At 35.9% G+C, this 21,316-nt stretch overlaps 1 protein-coding gene across 1 annotated transcript in view; it reads left to right on the plus strand.

Moving 5' to 3' along the window:
• EXOC6B (exocyst complex component 6B) overlaps positions 1–21,316 on the plus strand; it is a 621,707-nt gene that overhangs the window by 74,609 nt on the left and 525,782 nt on the right. The window contains exons 2-3 of the mRNA XM_055312561.1: positions 13,656–13,821; positions 20,096–20,143. Of these exons, the coding sequence (XP_055168536.1) occupies positions 13,656–13,821; positions 20,096–20,143 (214 nt within the window). The remainder of the gene's footprint in view (positions 1–13,655; positions 13,822–20,095; positions 20,144–21,316) is intronic.

The following is a 21,316-nucleotide window of genomic DNA, read 5'->3' on the forward strand; positions in this document are numbered from 1 at the left end:
ATAGGTAGTAAGTTGTAGATTTAAGATATCAACTGAGTGAGTATAGCAATATATAAAAGCAAATTAAAAGATTTTATGTGACTTTAAGCTCAATATGCTGCATGATATGACTGCCAAAACTGGTAAAGCATTATTGTTAGAATATTTTAATAGAAGGTGAGTAAAAAAGTTAAAGATGTGTCTTTTTTTCTAGCTTGACCATGCTTGATTTTAAAATAGCTAATATTTATAGCATGCTTTCTGTGTGCCAGTCATTGTTTTGAATGCTTTATTTCTATTATGCCATTTAATTTTCACACAACAACTGTATGAAGTGGTTGCTTTTATTATCTTCATTTTACAGATGTGGAAACTTAAATATAGAGAAGTTTAATAACTTGCCTAAGATCACACAATTAATAAGTAGCAGAACCAAACTTGAATCCAGGAAGTCTGGCTTTGAAGCCTGTGCTCTTGACCACTGTCCCATACTGCCTGTTTTATTACATTTTAAGAAGAATGTTGACTACTGGAATGTGTCCAGAGGGGTGAAAACCTGAACTGAAAGGCTGTTTATAAGTGCAATAGTTGAATAATTTGAGATTGTTTAGTCTGGACAAGGGAACGAAGGGATCAAGGACTTGTTCTCAATGGTCCTTTAAGGGCAAAGATAAGATAGATGGTGAAAATTATAGGAAGGCAGATTTTATTTTTGTATAAGAACTTTGCAAGAGACATTGAAATGGAATCAGTTGCCTCATAATGAACTTTCTTTTACTACAGATGTTTGAAAAAAGCTGGACAAGTGTTTGAAAGAGTGTTCATCTCTGAAATTTCCTTTTTCTGTACATTCTTATTTTAAAGAGAAATCTTTAAAATGGGCTAGTGCATAATATTCTTAAACAAATGCTTCTATGAAAAAAACACACATCATTGATTCCTAATGGAAACATGGTGCTCATGGTGTGAGAGGAAGGGTGTGATCTAATGTATTTTTGTTTAAAACATTAAAAGTTATTTTGTAAATAGCCTTGTGATTCCAGTAGGGAATTCTTTGTATGTCAGGTTAGTGGAATAGGAAATGACAGAAAATGGCCTACTTTTCCCATTCACAAATCAAATTACTTAGTAATGTATCTGAGGTTCCATGATAACCATTGAGGCTCCCCTATTCCCCTCCCATTTGAAGGCTCATGAAAGAACATTAATTGTTTGGCCTCATAGTTGCAATAGAGGAGCCCTAGGAAACTGCTACATCAAGTTTTCAATTGAGAATTTCAGGGGAATAATATATTTATGTTTTAAATACATTTTGAGATTGTGATCGATAAGAAGAGAAGATTAGAATATAGAAAAGATATGGAAGGGGATGCCTGTGTGGCTCAGTTGGTTAAGCATCCAACTCTTGGTTTCAGCTTGGGTCATGATCTTGTGGTCATGGGATTGAGCCCTGCATCAGGATCTGCACTCAGTGTGGAGTCTGCTTCAGATTCTTTTTTTTTTTTTTAAAGATTTTATTTATTTATTCATGAGAGAGAGAGAGAGAGAGAGAGAGAGGCAGAGGGAGAAGCAGGCTCCATGCAGGGAGCCCGACGTGGGACTCGATCCCGGGTCTCCAAGATCACACCCTGAGCTGAAGGCAGCGCTAAACCACTGAGCCACCCGGGCTGCCCCTGCTTCAGATTCTTTATCCCTCTTATTCACTTACTCTCTCAAATCAATCAATCAATCAATAAAATCTTTTTTAAAAAAAGATACTGAATTTAAAAAATTCTGAGGTATGTAGGGGATAGATTGTGAGAAGAAATTCTCATTCTATTTTTTTTTTACATTTATTTGATTTTTGGACAAATATTAAACATTAGACCCCAAATTACCCTGAAGTGGTTACTTTTGTTTGTTTTTTATCTCAATTAATATTTTATTGAACATCTACCTATTATGACCAAGGTGCTATTTTAGACTTTAAAAATGCATTTCCTTTTTTCAATGCTAAAAGCAATACAAGTTTATTTAAAGAAAGTCTAAAGTTACAGAAAAGTAGAAAGAAAAAACGTCACAATTGCATTATCCAAACATTGCCATTTGTATTATTTTGGTGTCTTTATCCTTCAGCTAGCTCCCCCTTGACTTCATCCTCTGTCTCATCTTCCTGTTTCTCCTTCTCTTCCTTTTCCTTTCATCTTATCCTTGATGTAATTGTGGCCGCCTGGGGAAGATAAATGTTTTTGTGTATGGGTGGTGTCAAAAAGGTTGCTGCATGTGTGAAATGATGGTAGTAATTACTCCAGTAGGATTGTCTTTGAACAATAAATGAATTAGTGTGTGTAAAATGTTCAACAGAGAGCTTGGTATATATTTGTAAATACTTTTACTATTATAAATTTGAGCTGGATTTATCCTTTAATGTCAGTGATTCTGTTATAGTAAGATCTTCTAGATTCAATAGCTGGGTGGTTGAATGGCCTCTAATTTTCAGTGCTTTTCTTATGAGTTGGTACTATAAGTAACTTTCCCCTGATGTTCCTGAGCTGTCATTACAAACTCAGACATACACCTCAGACATTTTTTCAGAACCATCAGGTATAAATTGACTTAGTTGTCCCACATCATGTGTGGTAAGACTTCTCTGCATACCCCTATGATAATCATTTAATAGAATACTTAATCCAGGTTGAAATGATGAAAAATTGCTAAGTAACAGGGCATTTAGCATTGTCCTTTGTTCAGCTCTCCATGACTGTACATTACAGTGTCTAGTTTTGGTATGAGACTGATGGTTATCATTATGATAACAGAGTTCTTGACTACTTTTATGTTATACCAAATACAAATCTTTAACAGACTGTACCCCACTCCCCCCTTATAAAAAAAGACTTTGCCAACAAATTTTTTCTCTCCTTTGAGAGTTAGCTTGGTAATTTGGAGCATATAACCATGATGTTTGGGAGTTATCTGTTTCCATTGTTGTAGCCTGATTGTCCATGGTTTAATCATCAGTAGTTAAAAAAGAAAGCAAAAAATGGTTCCAGGCTGCACAGTACCATAAAAAATTTCCACCTGGAAGCAATTTTTTCTAAAAGCCCTGAGGGACTGCTGTCACCCTCCCCCTTTTGCTGGCAACAAGGGCCAGAAACACCAGTTCCCTTCAGAGCCAGGTCTTGTTGCTGTTTAATCATCTTTCTTCTAGTTTCCAGAGAAGGTTAGAGGAGAGCTGGGGAAATAACAAATTATTCCCAGACACATCTCTTCTCCTACAGTAGGTTTCCTTGAACTCTACGTTCCTTCCTTTCTTCCTGATTCCTTCTTTTCCTATTTTGCATTTTAGTTGAAGGTACAGATTATTCGCACTGCTAGAACTTGAATTTACCTTTTTAAGTAAGAATGTTTATTGTTAACTCTAGTGCTTATCTTTGGAGAAAGTTTAAATGTGAAACATTTGGGATGCCTGGGTAGCTCAGCGGTTGAGCATCTGCCTTTGACTCAGGTCATGATCCTGGGTCCGGGAATCGAATCCCGCATCGGGCATCTTGCAGGGAACTTGCTTCTCCCTCTGCCTATGTCTCTGCCTCTCTCTCTGTGTCTCTCATGAGTAAATAAATGAAATCCTTAAAAAAATGTTGAAACATTTTTCAGGCATCACTTTAGACCCTTTGTTACTTTATAATGCATTGTCTTTGGACAAGTGTTGTTCCAGAAATAAACCCTCAAGGAACGCAAGGTTCTGTAGGGAAGATCAACATGTAAATAAATCATTATGATATAGAGTGCTCAAAAATATGAACAAATAAACATTTCAAAACAGAAGAGTATTGACTCTGCTTTCCATTGGTAAGTGTCATTAGTAGTGGTGCCCATTCATTTCTAGAATAATACTAGGCGTTTGTGGAAGAACTTTAGGCAAAGCAGGATGGTAGTACTTCTGGTGAAATTTACCTCAAACCACACAAGATTTCATAGGTTCAAGGCCAGTTTAAGTTTATACAGTGTCAAAATGAGGGTGAGGGGGTAAATGAGGATACTGTGGCTGTTAAGGAGTACTGCTGAGCAGGGAGCCTAGTGCAGGGCTCAATCCAAGGGCTCTGAGATTATGACCTGAGGCAAAGACAGATGCTTAACTGACTGAGCCACCCAGGCATCCCTAGGCTCTTATTGATCTTAGCAAGAATAGGTCCTTTGGGGTGATATGGATAAGAAACAGGTTACATTGGGTTGAAGAGCAAGTCCAATTTGAGGAAATAAAAGCAGTGGGTGTTGATGGCTCTTTTAAGAATCTTAGCTGTGGAAAGAGAAAGAGAGAGAAAGGATGTCAGAAGGAAATTTATCAGAACAGTGATTTTAATTGAACAGTATTTATTTATTTATTTGAGAAAGCAAGAGAGAGCAAGAGAGGGTGAGCATGTGTGCAAGCAGGGGGAGGAGCAGAGGGAGGGAGAGAAACTCAAGCAGACTGCTTGCTGAGCATGGAGCCAGTCTTAGAGCTGGCTCTGAGATCAAACCTGAGCTGAAACCAAGAGTGGTGCTCAATGGAGTGTGCCACCCAGGCACCCCTAAAATAAATTCTTAATTTGAGATATCTCAGACTGCAAAGATAGTATTAATAGTATGAATATAGGTTTCCCTTCTTTGAAAAGGCCATCTTTTGGCTTCAAGTTCTCATGGGAGATTTCCCTCTGCTCTACCCAAGGTCAAGTTTCAGGCAGGTAAGTGTCCTTGCAGCCTACCTTTATGAAACTACTGATTCCTTTAATTCATATGGGGAAAGGTTTTTTTTTTTTTTTTTTTACACTTTTTTTTCACTAAGGGTGTAGCCCTTGGGTATCTTGGCTTTTTTCATTTGGAGGCCTCTGATTGGACTGTCTACATATTATGGGCTTCTTTTACTGTATATGGCTCTCAAATAGAAGCCTTAGGTTATAGAGGATTGGTACAATCTGGATTCCTATTCTAGTTTTATTTTAGCTTCTGGAAATTTTCCTTATTTGTTTTTTTCCTTAGCCATGCACTAAAAAAGATTTAGAAACTTAATCCTAGCAGTTTTGGGAGTTTAGTAGTAGAAAGTTTTTTCATGGTATATGCCATCTTCCATAGTGTTCATGGAATTTAGTCTTATTTTGCCTATTTTGTTCTCCATTACTTTTTAGGATGGGAACTATTCTGATACCATTTATTCACCCTTCTTCATGGTCTTAAATTGCTTATAGACTACAGAGTTTTAAATTGTGGTCACTTTGGCCATGGGGTGTCAATAAGCAACCCCTAGCAAATGAAATTGGACCAGGAATTGAATGTGATTTTGGAAAGTCTGGTTCTTTCTCAGAAAGTCAGAAAAATGTGTGTGTATGTATGTTTATGTTTTGTATATATGTGTGCAAATCACATAGATATACATTTATTGCATACACACTATATAATGCAGATACACATGTACATATATATTATACACAACATACACATCTACAAATGATATCTGGAACATTTTTTATAGTTTGATTTAGTGATTTTGGGAAATTTGATTGGTCTAATTTTGTTAGGCCTACTTTAAATCTGTATGCCTAAAGAGACTGGGACTATTCATTTATTTTCATTTTTTATTTTATTTGTTATTATTCTTTAAATTATTTTTAAATTTAAATTCAATTTGCCAACATATAGTGTAACACCAAGTACTCATCCCATCAAGTGCCCTCCTTAGTTCCTGTCACCCAGTTGCCCCATCCCCCCCTCCGAACCTCCCTTTCCGGAACTATTGATTTAAATGTTTCCAATATCCTGCCTCCATTTGTTTGCTTTTCTGTATTATCAAGATAGGAGTTATGGTGATCTCTATATCTTTAATTTGGAATTTCCTTGTTTTCCTTAATTTATTTTCTAATAGACTGTTGTTGACTGATGTTTTGTGACAAGTTCCCCTTCTCTACTTTTCTGTGCTGTTTAAACATTGCCAGGTTTTCAGAAAATGCCCTTTGACTAGGTACCAGTTGGAACTTCTCCACCCTGTTTTTATCTCTCTGAAAATAGCTATCATAGAAGTGTGGGGTTCCCTTTCTGCCTTGAGGGAGATCTCCATCACAATCTTTCTTGGTTGCATGGGCTATTTTGGTGAAGCCAGTTGTATACCTTGGTGTCTGCAGGATGGAAGAAGGATTTGAATGTGACAGTACAAGACCAGTTGGGTATAGTCTTCAGCTCAGACTTCCTTAACTAGCATATGCTTCCCATGACCTTGATGATGATATACAGTGATCTACTTTCACCTTTATGTACTCTGCACATCCAAATTACCATAGTAAGGTCTGAGTTAAATTGATAGATAAGCTATAAGTAAGAAGAAGAAGGAACCTTAAACTCCACTTGACCTTCTGCAGTTTCTCTTTCAACATCATGCTCAAATCTGTTTTTCCATTTTATTTTTAACCTTTGGGATAAACAAAATTACTAATGATGCTTTTATGAAGCTTAATGAGAAGAAAATGTTTCAGGACTAAAACCATGACAGAAGTTAAAAAAAATACATATGAAAAAGAAAAGACCAGGATAAACTCTGGAATTGTTTTCTTGGATTAATCAAAAAATTCAGTGTTTGTGTTTTGAAGTTCTCCTTGGTTCTAAAAATATCTCAACAGCTAAACTTTGTTTGATGTGATACTTCTTGCAACTGCCTTTGAGACAATCAGACTCCCACATTTTATTCTCCTACCTTTCCTTCTCTTTCTCCATCTTTAGCATACATGAAGGATCTCCTCTGTGCCCAGCTCTATTTTAGGAGCTGGAGATAAAATAGGCAAGATACAGGCTCTGCCACAAGGAGATTAAATGTTCTAGTAAAGAGAAATTGACAAGTGAATGAGCAATCAGAATATTGTTTCGTAAATTATGTGATGGTGTTAAAAACAAAGGAGGAACACATAACAGAGTCTATGTAGCTAGAGAAGTTTCCTACATAAAGTTAGGTGCATACTGAGATTTGAAGAGTGAATGGGAGTTAACTCTTGGAAGAAAAAAGGGGGAAGAGCAGTCTAGCAGTCCTGGGAACAGGATTCCTTAGCATTGTGTAGACTTTGATTTACTGTTGGCTTTTTCTTGATTTGCCTGCTACCTTTGAAGACTGAAATGATATTGTACTTTTAGGATTCTTTTCTTTCCAAGTAGTAGAATATTGAGGGAAAGTAGAAAATAGGAAACTTCTCAAAATTGGAAATTTCCCTTAAAATAGGAAATTTATTAACATACCATGAAATTGGGAGATAGAACTGTTCATCATCAAAGACCCAGGTGTTTTCCATCTTTGCCTCTTGCCATCCTCAGATTATTGGCAATGTCTCCTCTCACCTCAGAATGGTTGTTGCATCCCCAAGCATTGTATAGGAAAGTGTCTGAAGTAGGGATGCCTGGGTCGCTCAGTGATTGAGTGTCTTTCTTTGGCTCGGATCGTGATCCTGGGGTTCTGGGATGGAGTCCCTCATCAGGCTCCGTGCAGGGAGACTTCTCCCTCTGCCTATGTCTCTGCCTCTCTGTGTTTCTCATGAATAAATAATAAAATCTTAAAAAAAAGTGTCAGAAGTTGGAAGTGCAGTTACTTTTCCTGCATCCTTCAGGAAAGAAAACCTTTTCTTTGATCTTCACTTTGAGACTTCTCTTTACTTCACATGGGGGAAAGTTGTGTCACCTATTAACTGGTCATGGACATGGGGAATGGAATAACCATGTTTGGTTTATAGATTAGTTAGTATTTACCACTTGAAGGTAGGATAGGAAGGTAGAATACGGGAGTAAATTGAGACTCTTCCAACAGGAAGAAGAATGGAATAGCTTTTGCACAGGCACAACTAAGAGGCAGCTGACTCATCCTGAAGTAGTATAAGCGTGTATGTATGTGTGTATGTGTCTTTTTTTTTTTTTTTTTTTTTTTTTTTACCACTTAAGCTTTGTGTCCAGCATTAGCTTTTCCTAATTGTGTTTTCTTTGGGAGTCAGGCCCAGATGTATCAGTAACAAGTGATGTAATTTTGACTATGGCATTTTAACTTTCCTTGACCTCAGTTTCCTTTATTTTACAATAAGAGCCTCGAAGACCTCTTTCAGCTCTAACATTTTAGGGGTTCATGGAACTTTTTTGCTTTCTTTGCTTGAAAGGAGACAGATCAGTATACCATGGAGGATACTTTCTAGCTGCGTGAATTTGGCAAGTTGCTTCATTTTCTTGGGTTTCAATTCCTCATTTATAAAATGGGAATAATGTCTAATTAACAAGGTTCATAGGATTTAAGTGAGATAACTTGTGCTCATAACATTATTTATTTATATTTCTCTTTGGACTAACAGATTTGAGCTGATATAGGCTGTAGCAAATGATGTAATCCTGTAATGGTTAATTATAGAGGAATAATAAATATTTGTTGAATAGAATTCCTGAAGGGCCATTTTAGAAGTTAAAATCTCTCTCTTAAAATGCCTACGAAATCTATGTGGGATGTTTGACAGTATGCATCAGATATAGCCACTAGTATAAAACATGTTACTTTTTATAAAAACTTATGTGTATGTGTGTGTGCACGTGTGCATGCGTGGTTTTCTTTTTTTTTGTGTGTGTATATGTGCAGTTAGGCTCTACAAGGCAGAATTTATGTGATTGACTCAAAATTTAGGTTGTAAAAACTTGTTAATTCCCAAGCATTTCTTCCTGTTTACCTTTTATTGGTACTAAAATATTCTTCAGATTATGACAAATAATGAAACCAGTGGTACAGTTTATTTCATAGAAAGTCTTATTTAACTGTGGCACAGGTACATTAAAAACATATAGCTTGGGGATCCCTGGGTGGCTCAGTGGTTTGGCACCTGCCTTTGGGCCAGGGTGCGATCCTGGAGTCCCGGGATCGAGTGCCGCATCGGGCTCCCGGCATGGAGCCTGCTTCTCCCTCTGCCTGTGTCTCTGCCTCTCTCTCTCTCTCTCTGTGTCTATAATCAATCAATCAATCAATCTTAAAAAAATATAGCTTTTCTCTATTTTTTTAAAATTTTTATTTATTTATGAGAGTCACGGAGAGAGAGAGAGGCAGAGACACAGGCAGAGGGAGAAGCAGGCTCCATGCACTGGGAGCATGATGTGGGACTCGATCCCGGGTCTCCAGGATCGCGCCCTGGACCAAAGACAGGCGCCAAACCGCTGCGCCACCCAGGGATCCCTATAGCTTTTCTCTAAATCCTGCTCTATATCAGAGGGGCGCCTGGGTGGCACAGTTGGTTAAGTGTCTGACTCTCAATTTCAACTTAGGTCATGATCACAGGGTTGTGGGATTCAGCCCTGTGTAAGGCTCCTTGAATAGCACAGAATCTACTTGTTCCTCTCCCTCTATTTCTCCTTACTGCTCACGCTCTCTCAAATAAAGAAAATCTTAAAAAAAAATCCTGCTTTTATATTAGAAATGGAAGTTTAAATATTAGAGTGATTTATATAAAATATAATTTAATAACTAGTTATAAGTCTTTGGCCAGGAGGTATTACAGAATATAGCTTTTAGATTTTTAAACAGTCCCTCTTGACCATATCAAGTTGGGAGTTTCAAGGAATGTTAGAAATGGGTTATCAGTAGATGGCAGTCTTTCTCTAGTTTAAGTCTTACATTCCACATTGGGGGTGGTGGTGGTCGTGGTAGGGAAGCTATTCTTTGTTCAAGTGCAATGTTGACAACGAATATTAGGTTAGCTTCTGTAGGTCTATAACCTTTTCAGAACTTAAGACTTGTTTATTTTTATTTTTAAGATTCTGTATCTGATAGATATATACACTTGAAATGCTGGTAGAAATTGAGCTGTTAAGTAGTGATCTATAATTGCCTTTTTCTGTACTGGGCAATTGAAAAAAAAAACTTTTAAATCAGTGATTTTTAACCTCTTTGATAACCAGATGGGAACTATGGATCATTTTCCCTTAAAATTATATATATGTGCTTCTCCTTATACATACATTAAATCTGGAAGTTGTGGATTTCTTGATTGGTACCCATGTAACACAAAGTTTCTTAAACATAGTTCAATACCCTTGTTTTAAATATGTGGGTTTTACATTTATTTTAACTTTTTAAACTCTCAAGATACTCAGGAGATCTGCTATAAACCTTTGATGTTATCCAACATTATTATGATTAAAGAGAATAGTAGAATCATAAATGCCCTAAGATAGGAGAAATAGGTAGGGGCTAGTGATAAAGATGTAGGAAATTCTATAAGTTGTTTTGAACTAATACCTGTTAACACTCTTCTGAAAAATGTATGATCTATACAGTTTATTGACTTAATTTGAAAGTGGAAGTTAATTGTAGAAAGTTAGAGGAAAGCTGATACTTAAGAGAATTTGTAACTGATTGCTTCCTATTTTCTAAATGAGAAAGCTAGGGGTCAGAGAGATTAACTGAGTTAGCCAAAGATTCATAGCTGGTTAGTTGCATTGCTACAACCAAGGCTATACAGTCAGGCAGCTAAAATTCACCTTTCCTTTCTTTGATTTATATTTTTTTTATAGGAAGTTCAGGGAACAATGGAGCTAGTGAGGCGTAGTTAACATGTTATGACTTTCTTAATTTGGGGACTTTCTTTTTTTTTGAGTTGTCTTTTGTGATATTAATATAGATCTTTGGAAGGGAAAAATGAAAAGAAGTTCTACAGAGTAGAAGGAAGTAGATTTGCTACTTAGAAGTATGACTAGGTCAAGATATAACTGAATTTGGAACCAAAGAGTTGTCTGATACTGAATACTATCTGCTCATGTCATTTAGATTGATAAATTTTCATTGGTTATTACTTTTCTATTAGTGGGAAGGAATATTAGTATCTTCACAGAGAAATCTTTCTTTTTCTTCTCTTTGGAAGGGGATATTTATGCTTATTTGAAGTTAGTTGAAATGTCAATGGTAGATTTTGTCTTCTATCTATATTTCAAATAGCTCCTTCAGGCAATTGGTTATTCTATAGTGTGTCTTAATTGTCAGAACGAGAATTGTTTATAATTTATTTGAAGATCTCATTAGTTCAAAGGAAGGGAAATGAATCTAGATTCTGGTGGGTTTTCTGAAATAAGTGTTTAGAATTTTTACTGGAAGCCAAACTTTTGTATGCATTGTCTGAAGTTACTGCTGAGTTTTGGGCAATGGAATTGATCTGCTGAGAAGAGTATGTAAGATCAGGGTCATGATCTGGCACCTACTAATGATTCTAGAACCATAAAGTGTTGGTAATGAACAAATGTATATTTGTTTAACAAATATCAGATGTCAAAGAGGTTTTAGAGATATTAGTCATTCCTTTAGTCAACAAATATTTACTCATTGCCTACTACCTGTCTGGCACTATTGTAGAGGTACAGTGGAGAATATGGCAGACAGAATTCTTGCCCTGGGGTTTATCATTTAATTGGGATGTGTTAGGGAGAGAGATAGACAACAAACCATGGATGATAAGAATGAGAAAATTGTTTGAAGATATAGAGGATGAGCCATTACTAGCATAAGAATAACAAAAATACAATTCTTGAGGAAAGAAGAAGCTTGAAAAAAAAAAGCCATTGTAGCTAGAACATAGGGGCTAGAAGGTGGCTAGGGGTGGGAAGCTGAGAAAAATGAGGGTGGGGAGATAATCAGAGGCTAGATTGTATAGGGTTTTCTAGGCCATGGTAATGGCTTTAGATTTTTATTCCTTTGGTAACGAGAAGCCATTAGAAAGATTTAAGCAGGGCAGCCCCGGTGGTGCAGCGGTTTAGTGCTGCCTGCAGCCTGGGGTGTGATCCTGGAGACCCTGGATCAAGTCCCACGTTAGGCTTCCTGTATGGAGCCTGCTTCTCCCTCTGCCTGTGTCTCTGCCCCTCTCTCTCTGTTTCTATGAATAAATAAAAGCTTAAAAAAACAGATTTAAGCAGAGGGATAACATCTCAATTATTGCTTTATAAAGATCATTTTAACTGCTGTGTGGAGGGTGTCTATATGGAGATGGAGAGATTGGGAGATGCAAACTTTTGGGAGTCCATTACCAGTGATACAGATTTGGATGAGGGTTTTAGTGGAAATGGAAATGCAGTCCACTGTTAAGATATGTTTTGGAGGTTGAGTTGTCAGGATCTATTAATCAATTGGATAGGGTATGGGATGGAAAAATGTGGATTAGGAGTAATTCCTGCATTTGGATTTTTGACTTGGGCAACTGGAGAGTGCCATTAGTTGTGATGAAGTGAGTGAGTAGTGTGGAAATTTTGGGGAGGATCATGTCTGAGAGTGGAGATAGTTTGGTGATAGATGATTTTTAAATTTGAGATGGCTTTTAAAAATCCAGTTCTAATTGTTAAATGGCAGTTGGATATTTGAGTCTAGTGCTCAGTGAAATGCTCTGAATTACAGGTGTAGATTAGGAAGTCATTATTATGTACATGATATTTTAAAGCCTTGGCATTAGATGACATTGCTTGGTAAGAGAGCATAGTTAGAAAAGATAAGTTGTTTTAGGATTATTTAGAAAATATGAGGAGGATGAGGAGGAGGAGCCAAGAAAGGAGATTGAGAATCCTTGTCTATGAAAGGATAAAAACAACACTATTGTGGTATAATTGAATTATAGAGAAAAGATTGTTTCAAGAAGGAATGTGTATCATATTACAACAAATGCTGCTATTAGGTGGAGCAAGATGAATGCTAACTATTGGAAGGTGGGGAAGGGACAAGGAGTTTTGCTGGGAGGGGAGCAGAGAAATAAGATGATAGCTAGAGGGAAATGTGTAGGTAAGGACAGTTTCTTAAAGTCATGTTTATATGCCCATAAGGAGATTGAGCAGAGTGGGGAAATGTATGCTGTAGGGCATGGATAAAAGGGAGTAATTGAAGGAGTATAAAGTTCGTGAGAGACAACAAGAGAGATTGACATATAAGCGCTTGGGACATTTTTTCCATTGTTATAGGAGGGTGGACAGAGTAGAAGTTATAGAGTTAAGAAAGTTGGTTGACTGTAGTGGGAGAAGAAATATTTCTCTTTTTCCTGTGAAATGTGTAGTCAGGTCAGCAGCTGAGAGTGAGGGGATAGATATTGGAGGAAAGGACAAAGGAACATTCTCACAAATAGTTATTTTGGAGAATACAAAGTGATTTTGTGGTGGTGGTGGTAGGGGGTATGGTTTTAGTAGTATTATCTAGCAATATTTATTAAGTGTCCAATTTAGATTTGTGGTTATATAGCTAAACTGAGTCAACCCAGCACAGCTGTAGTTTTCTCCAGCAACATCAACTTTTTGGGTACAGTTATGGAGTGATTGGATAGTTGACTTTATCCAAAATTGAGTTTTTCCAGGTAAGTTTCTGAAAGAAAGTTGCAAATGAGTTATAATTCAGTCCTTTCATTTTATGACTATAATTCTGTGATGAATTATATCACATATATATGTGTCTCATATTATATCATATATGTATGAATATCGAATATTTAAATATTTTTGAATGAATAGAAAGCAAAATTACTGTTTTCCTAAAAAAAAAAAGACTCACCTAGAATTGGGGCAATATTAATATAATTGGATTTCTCTATGGTTAATGTACCTTCAGTATGAAGTTTTCAAGTAAATTCGCTTCTGGGCTTATAATTCTGTTTCTCTTTCTTAGAAGTAAATGTCGTGTAATCATCATACCATTTTTTTTAAAGGTCTGTCTATGATGGTGAGGAACATGGACGTTTCATGGAGAAGCTTGAAACTCGCATCCGCAATCATGACCGAGAAATTGAGAAGATGTGCAACTTTCATTACCAGGGCTTTGTGGATTCTATAACTGAACTGCTGAAAGTGAGAGGGGAAGCTCAGAAACTCAAAGTAAGGAGGCTCTAGGAGGGACTTGTTGCTCCATCCTGTGCTGGGATTTTGATTAGCATTAAAGGAGTAGGGAATATACTGCAGGTTACATGTTTGTAGCAGAGATACTAAGAAAGGAATTTTTACTGAAACATAGATAATTAGGATGAATTTTAGCTAAAAAAGAATACTCTTCTAAGTTAAATTTTATTTTGGATGACTACACTTGGATGAGAAACAACAACAGAATCAGTAACTGTTTCTTTAAATAGAAACCCAGTTGATTCTTCATATCATCTGTCTACGTGCTTGTTAGATAAAAGTTTCACTATAGGATGACAGGGTCATAGGGCATGACAGGGTTGTAGAAGTCTTTGCAGCATAACACCCAAGGCTACAGGAATAAAAAAAAATTAGTGATAGTTGTGGGCTATCTTCTACCAAAGCATGGATTCTTGATATAATTGATTCAAATCCAAGAAGGAGATCAGCCATGTTTGGTCTGGTCCTTTATCATGGATAACTGATTTTGCTTATTGATTTTAAATCTGATCACTTCACTAAACCCTTCTATTACTTCTAATAATTTGTGTGTGGACTTCTTTTGAGGTTTCTATATAAACACTCATATGGTCTGTAAGCAATAACAGCTTTCTTTTTTTATTTCCAGTCCTATCCTATGCCTCTAATTTCTTCCTTTCTTTCCTCCTTCCTTCCTTTCTTCTCCCTTCCTTCCTTTTTTCCCTTTCTTTTCCCTGCTTCCTCCTTTTTCTTTCCCTCCCTCCCTCTTTCTTTTCTTTGCTCTTTTCTCTTCTTTCTTTTCCTTCCTCCATTCCCTTCCCTTCATCTTTCTCTTTTTCTTCTCTTCTTTGTCCTCCTTCTCCTATTGGAATTTGGATTAAAATCCCAAAAGGATTTTCCTGGGGCATGGGGTGAACTTGACAGTGAGTATACAATTCATATAAAAAATGCAATTAGTAAGAAAAGCAAAGAAACAATTTTATTGAGAGGGAAAGTGATTTAAAAGCTAATTTGAGGTGGCTCAGTTGGTTGAGTATCTGACTTTTGATTTCAGCTCAGGTCACGATTTCAATGTCCTAGATTGAGTCTTGTGTTGGGCTCCGTGCTTTAGGCAGAATCTTCTTGGGATTCTCTTTCTCCCTCTCCCTCTGCCCTTTCTCCACTCTCTAAATAAAACAAACAAACAAACAAACAAACAAACAAACAAACAAAAAAGCTAATTTGACTGTGAAACCTAAAACCTGTGTAAAGCTGTGAAGCTTTTTAAATGTTTTATTTAATGTAAAATTTTGTTTTTTGCTGAAGAAATATTAATGGGTATGCTTGTGGGATCCTCTCCTTCTACCCATTGGGTAAGGGTGTCATTTTATATACAACATGTACCATAATATCTTTACAAAATCTCCAAATTTCTGAAGTCCAAAACATAGTGGGTTCCAAGGTTTCAAATAAGAGTTTATGGAACTGTACAACAACTGTCCAACCTTCGTAAGAAGTATATTATTGCCAACACAATTAAATCTCTCTTTTGTATCCTTCTCAGTTGCTCCCTTTACCCTTCCCTCCCAAAGTAACAGCTCTTCTGATATGTTCTTACTGTACTTAATGCTCAACTATTTGAAGTTGAAATTAAGTTTGACTTGCTTTTCATTCAGTATACCAACAGTAATTTCAGATGAATGAAACAGTTAAGTGTAAAATATAAAACCATAGGAACTAGTAGAAAGTACAGATGAATATTTGTGTGATTTTGGGAGTGAGGAATACATTTCTAAACAAAATTCTTAAAGCCAGAAAGAAAAAAGTTGATAGCTATGACATTAAAATGAAAGAATTTTTTCTACATATAAAGTAAAAATTAAATATAAATAAAAACTTTAAAAATACATTTGCCAAGTGATTAATACTTGTAACATAGAAATAAATCTTTATAAATTAGACTTTATAAATTAAAAAGCCTTTATAAACTAAAAGGAAAATGATGAACCTTCCAAAAAGAAACAGAAATATATATTAATATACAATGTACATAAGAAGAAATACAAGGGGGCAGCCCGGGTGGCTTGGCGGTTTAGCGCTGCCTTCAGCCCAGGGCTTGATCCTGGAGACCCGGGATTGAGTCCCACGTCAGGCTTCCTGCATGGAGCCTGCTTCTCCCTCTGCCTGTGTCTCTGCCTCTCTCTCTCTCTCTCTTTCTCTCTCTCTCTCATGAATAAGGAAATAAAATCTTAAAAAAAAGAAATACAAGGGAACTCTACAATTTAAAAAATTAAAGGAATGCAGACTTAATAAAATGCCACCTAATAAAATGACAGAGATGAAAAAATGACATTTAAGATTAGAGATATGATACCAGTCAACCAGGGTATGCTTGGTTGGAGTGTAGATTCTTACAACCTTTGAGGACAGCAATTTTATTTATGAATACTTAAAACTCCACATTTTTAAAAGACTTTCTCTCTTTTTTAAAGATTTTATTTATTTTATTTTATGCGCACAAGGGTCAGGGAGGGACAAACAGAGAAGGAGAGAGAGAATCTCAAGCAGACTTGGAATTGAGCATGGAGCTCTCAGCATGGGGCTTGATCTCACGACCTAGAGATCATGACCCGAGCCAAAACCAAGAGTCAGAGGTCTAACTGGCTAAGCTACCCTGGGTGCCCCAAGACTTATTCTAAGGCTTATAGATGCATGTGTAAGGATATTTGTATTTTTTTAATGTATAAAATTTTTATTTTATTTTATTCATTTTCCCTCTCCTCTGCCTTCTAATAGGTAAAACTTTAAAATGTCACTAAAGTCATTTAGTAGATGATTAGTAAAATAAGTCATGATACATTCATTTACGATAATAACAAACTACAATTTATTTTAGAGGGTTATCTTTCTTACATGAGAAAGTATTAGAAATGTTGCTTAATGTTAAAGCAATTAAAAAATGAACAATTTGATTTTATATTAAATAAAAAGTTATGCTGAATATTTGGGGGCTGAAATGGACAATTGAGGCTTCAAATGGACAAAAGTATCTGAAATGTCCGAAAGCAAAGGTATGGGGCTCCTGCCAGGAGCCATGTATGCTATTTGTCCTCACTTAGCATCCCAGCTTTCCATTCTCACCTCAAGCTGTTCTTTTCCGTGTTATTTGGATGTGTGTATTCTAGACTTCTCCCTCTGCTCTCTGGGTCCCTTGTCTGTGATGGGCAGCACAAGGCTCTGTCCCTGATTACTGAAGTAGTCATGTGGTGGACTACTTGGCAGGTAGCACTGAACATTGCCTCCATCATCACCAATTGCTGGAATCACTTGTTTGGTACTCATCTTATCTTCCTTCCTCCAAAATGATTCAAGTTTCAAGTTTCTTCACATTCAGGATCCCCCTCAGATAAAGCATGACCTGGAGGCTCCCAGGTCAGGGTGTTTGACTAGTTCAGGCTCCACTTGTTTACCCTAAACCTAAGGGTATTAAAGTCTAGCAGCATACCCTAGAGCAGGGAGGTCATTCAACTTGGGTTAGGAACTTATAAAAATTAGGGATTCTTGAACTCTGAGAAAAGAGTTTAGAAAATGCAAAATATTAAGTATTAACTACTGCCAGTATTATTTAACATAACAATGAAAAGAAACTACACTTTCTAGAATGCCTACTATTTATTTTAATTCTTAGTGTATATATTTATTCCTCTTCATATTTATGTTTTCTGTATCAAGAGGAGTAGCATCCTAAATAGGCAATATACTTTCTTCTCAATTTTATGTTAAAATAGTAATGAAATGGTAATTATCTTTCTTACTAGAAGCATTGGTTAGGCTCCTGTGGTTGTGTTTTAGAACTGTCATTTGCGCAAGATCAGTTTAGTGGGACATAATCAGTATTTTTAATAAAAAAATTGAAATGAGATAGAACAGAATAGAAAACAAAGTACATTGCATGTAGTGAGGGTAAACCCTATTTCTTGAGAATTTTGTTTCAGGGGTGTGTGTGTGTGTGTGTGTGTGTGTGTGTGTGTCTATGTGTCTATGTGTGCGCCCTATACTTATGTACTGGGTTGCAATGTAAAATAATTTCCTTGCAATGAGTTTGAGATAAAAGAAAGTTTTGGAAATGGTGTCTCTATAAGGTAAAGAGAGATTTTGAATTTAGTAGTATTTATGGAATATTGAATTTTATGAGCTGAGTATTAAACAGCTAATTATTCTTGATTAACTACTGTGAAGCAGAGGATAGCTGTACACAATTCAAGGCATCCCACCCCATTTTTATTCACATTACTTGACAGCTTTTTCTTATATTAAGCTGATATTAATCCTATATTCTAGTAACATCCATTTATTAGTTTAAGTAATAAGCATTATTTTTAGGACACCAGCTTTCTTGTAATAGCTCTTCAGATATTTGATGGACAGCTGTCATTCAGGTATGATGTATAGAGTATAGTGTCCAGGTATAGTATATAGTATCCCCAAATGAATATTTCCCCCTTCTTTGAGCTAAAAAAAATCCTTTATTTTTCATATGTGTAGCTTTAGTCCTTCTCCAAACATATTCCTATCTAATTGTGTTTCAGTTTGTCAATGGCCTTCCTAAAACATGGCATCTAAATGTAACTCTCATGATGTGGTCTAATAGCCTTATGCCATTTCACTTACTCTAGACCAAGAATCAGGAGACTATGTCTTGCAGGCCAAATCCAGCTTGTCTCCTGTTTTTGTAAATAAAGTTTTATTAGAATGTAGCAATGACCATTCATCTACATTTTGTTTATGGCTGCATTTTTGCTACAGTGGCACAGCAGAATAGTTACAGCAGAGGTTATCTACCCAGCCCTTTGCAAAAAATTTCCTGACCTCTGCTTTAGACAGTATCTATTGATGTTGTCTTAGATCATCAGCATTTGGGACAGCTACATCACTTTCTTAATTTATATTGAGCTAACAGTTGAATAAAACCACGTGTTTGACATGTGGTGCTATTAAATAAATAATAAAGTGGGAATTTGAAGGTTTCTTCTCTTTCTGTTACTTTATAAAGACTTTCTGGAGAAGGTTGGGTTTTATTTTGTCTGTGAAAGGAGGTGCATGTGGTAATCTGCTTTGAAAATGGTAGTTCAGGTGTAGAGTCTATAGTTTAGGGTAAAGTTTTCAATCATGTGTTCCTGACAAACTAGTTTCTTAAGATGATCCTCAATAAAAAGGTATTATGTTAAAGAAGTTTGGAAAACATTCTGTATGATATCCCCTTATTGGGCATTCATGGTGCATGTAGAATATTAAAGACTTCAAGAAGTCCTAAGTAAACTAACCTGTTTAGTGGACTTTCCCATACATATTTGGGGTTTGTGTTAATGTGTGTGTGTGTGTATTTGTACAGGTGTGCACCTCTGTGTGCATGTGCACAGTATCTATTAACTAACATTGTGTTCTAAAGGACATAATAGGAAACACTGGGCTAAGGGAATACCTTGAAAGTATATGGAGTGGCAGTTGTTGGTGGAAGGATAGAAAGCTTCTATCAAAATAAGCTTTAGAAGTTAATATTGCTCATGTTTTGATAATATTTGAGGTGCGGAGGAAATTACTGTTCTGTTTACTCAATTTTTAAATATCAGTCGAGTCTCCAAAAGTGGTTATCAAAAAACTTGGTGCCAGTTCCTTCAAATTATGAACTCTAGATAAATTTTAAGGCTTGTTTACATGGTTTTGACTATCTGATGGAAAGATTAACTTAGAAAAATGGGAATGTGGAAATGTTAGGAACTGTTAAGAATTAATGATCCAAAAAGAGTTAAGATAAAATGTTTTCTAAAATTAGGATAATAAATAGGGAAGATTTGACCTGAGTTAAAAAGTTCAATTTATACCCAAGTTTTCCAGGAATACATTGGTGAGGTGAGGAATATCTATGATAAAATTTGTTCTTTGTACACATAACAGAGATGGTATTCTTTGGATTATTTTTCCTATTTTTTCTCTTGTCTTTCCAAAGTTAAAGTGTGATCTCCAATTGTTATAATGTTTTAGTTTGGAATATTCTCAACTCAATATATCATTCAGTAAATTTTTCCTTTCATTGTTCAAAAGATCATGTGGTAGACAACATTAGTAAAAAGGTTGATATAATTTAGACCCAGGAGAATGCCATTAAACCAAAATGTGTTGGCATACTGAAACTACCTGAGTAACTGAATTTAGTCTTTTAATTTAAAATGTGATCTTACCCAACAATTGTCTAAATGTTTGTTTTTTATGAGTTTAAATTGTCTTCTCTCCACAGAATCAAGTGACGGATACTAATAGAAAACTACAACATGAGGGAAAGGAAGTAAGGACAGTTTACCTTTTGAAAAACCATCTGTTTCCTCTCATTCTTTTGATGACTGCATTCTTGATATAGTGGCTCATAGGACCATCAGGAGTGTGTTGGAGGAATTTGTGGACATTAATTGTTGCTTTCCCCAGTGTTTCTCTGAATTAAATGACTATTAAATGAAGCCACCAGAAAGCTTGATGAAAGAGGTTGTAGCTTTTCTTCACTGTGTTTTTAAATTACTTGAGTAGTCATAATACAGCCAGTGCTCTTCCCTCTGTCTGGAATGCTCTTTCCCTAGTGTTCTCCTACTTTAGACTTTGCGCAGATGTTCCCTCCTTAATGAGGCCTTTTATCTGAAATTGCAGACTAACTCTCACTGCTGTGTTCTTTTTACTTTTCTTGCTTTATTTTTCTCCACTGCACCTACAATGTTCTGCTATTATATATTTTAGTTGAATGTTTGTTTTTTTTGGTCTGTCTCCTTCCATGAGAAATTAAGTTCCATTAAGTTGGGAACTTTTGTTTGTTTTATTCGTTGCCATATTCGCTTTACCTGCCTACACAGTGACTAGCACAAAGTGGGTGCTCCATAAATATTTGTTTTTTTTCCCATAAATATTTGTTAAACAAGTGGATCAGTGATTCTGTTAATTGATAGAATCACCATTTAAGCCACCACAGTTTACAAGATTATTTTGTATGTTTTTTCTCACTTGATTGTCATGACAGGCCTAAAGTCAGGACAGGTATTATCACTATTTTATTGGTGTAAGACATGATTTGCTAAAATTTACATAGTAATTGACAAGGCTGGGGCTAAAACTCAAGTTTTATGACTTGCAGTCTATTACTATTCTCTGTATCATGTTCCTTTCTTACTGACTAGTAATTATTTTAATTTTTATTTTAATACTTTTTAAGATTAGCTTTTGATTGTTTTATCAATGACTTAATCAGGGCTATTCTCTTTTCTTTTTTTCATGGCATCTAAGAAGATAATGTTTTTAGGGATAGGTTTGGGATGAATACTACAACAGGCTATGTAGACTATTGCTTTTTGAAAGTTTGTCTCACATATTCAAAATTATGCAGAGAGTACAGTGTTTTCCAGTTATAGTGTGGTATGACTTCAGATGGAAACCTTTTAAGACAGCTATGAGAAGGAAAGTGAGTTACTCCACTAAA

This window comes from Nyctereutes procyonoides, unplaced genomic scaffold (genome assembly GCF_905146905.1).
Source record: "Nyctereutes procyonoides isolate TBG_1078 unplaced genomic scaffold, NYPRO_anot_genome, whole genome shotgun sequence".
Classification (NCBI taxonomy): domain Eukaryota; kingdom Metazoa; phylum Chordata; class Mammalia; order Carnivora; family Canidae; genus Nyctereutes; species Nyctereutes procyonoides.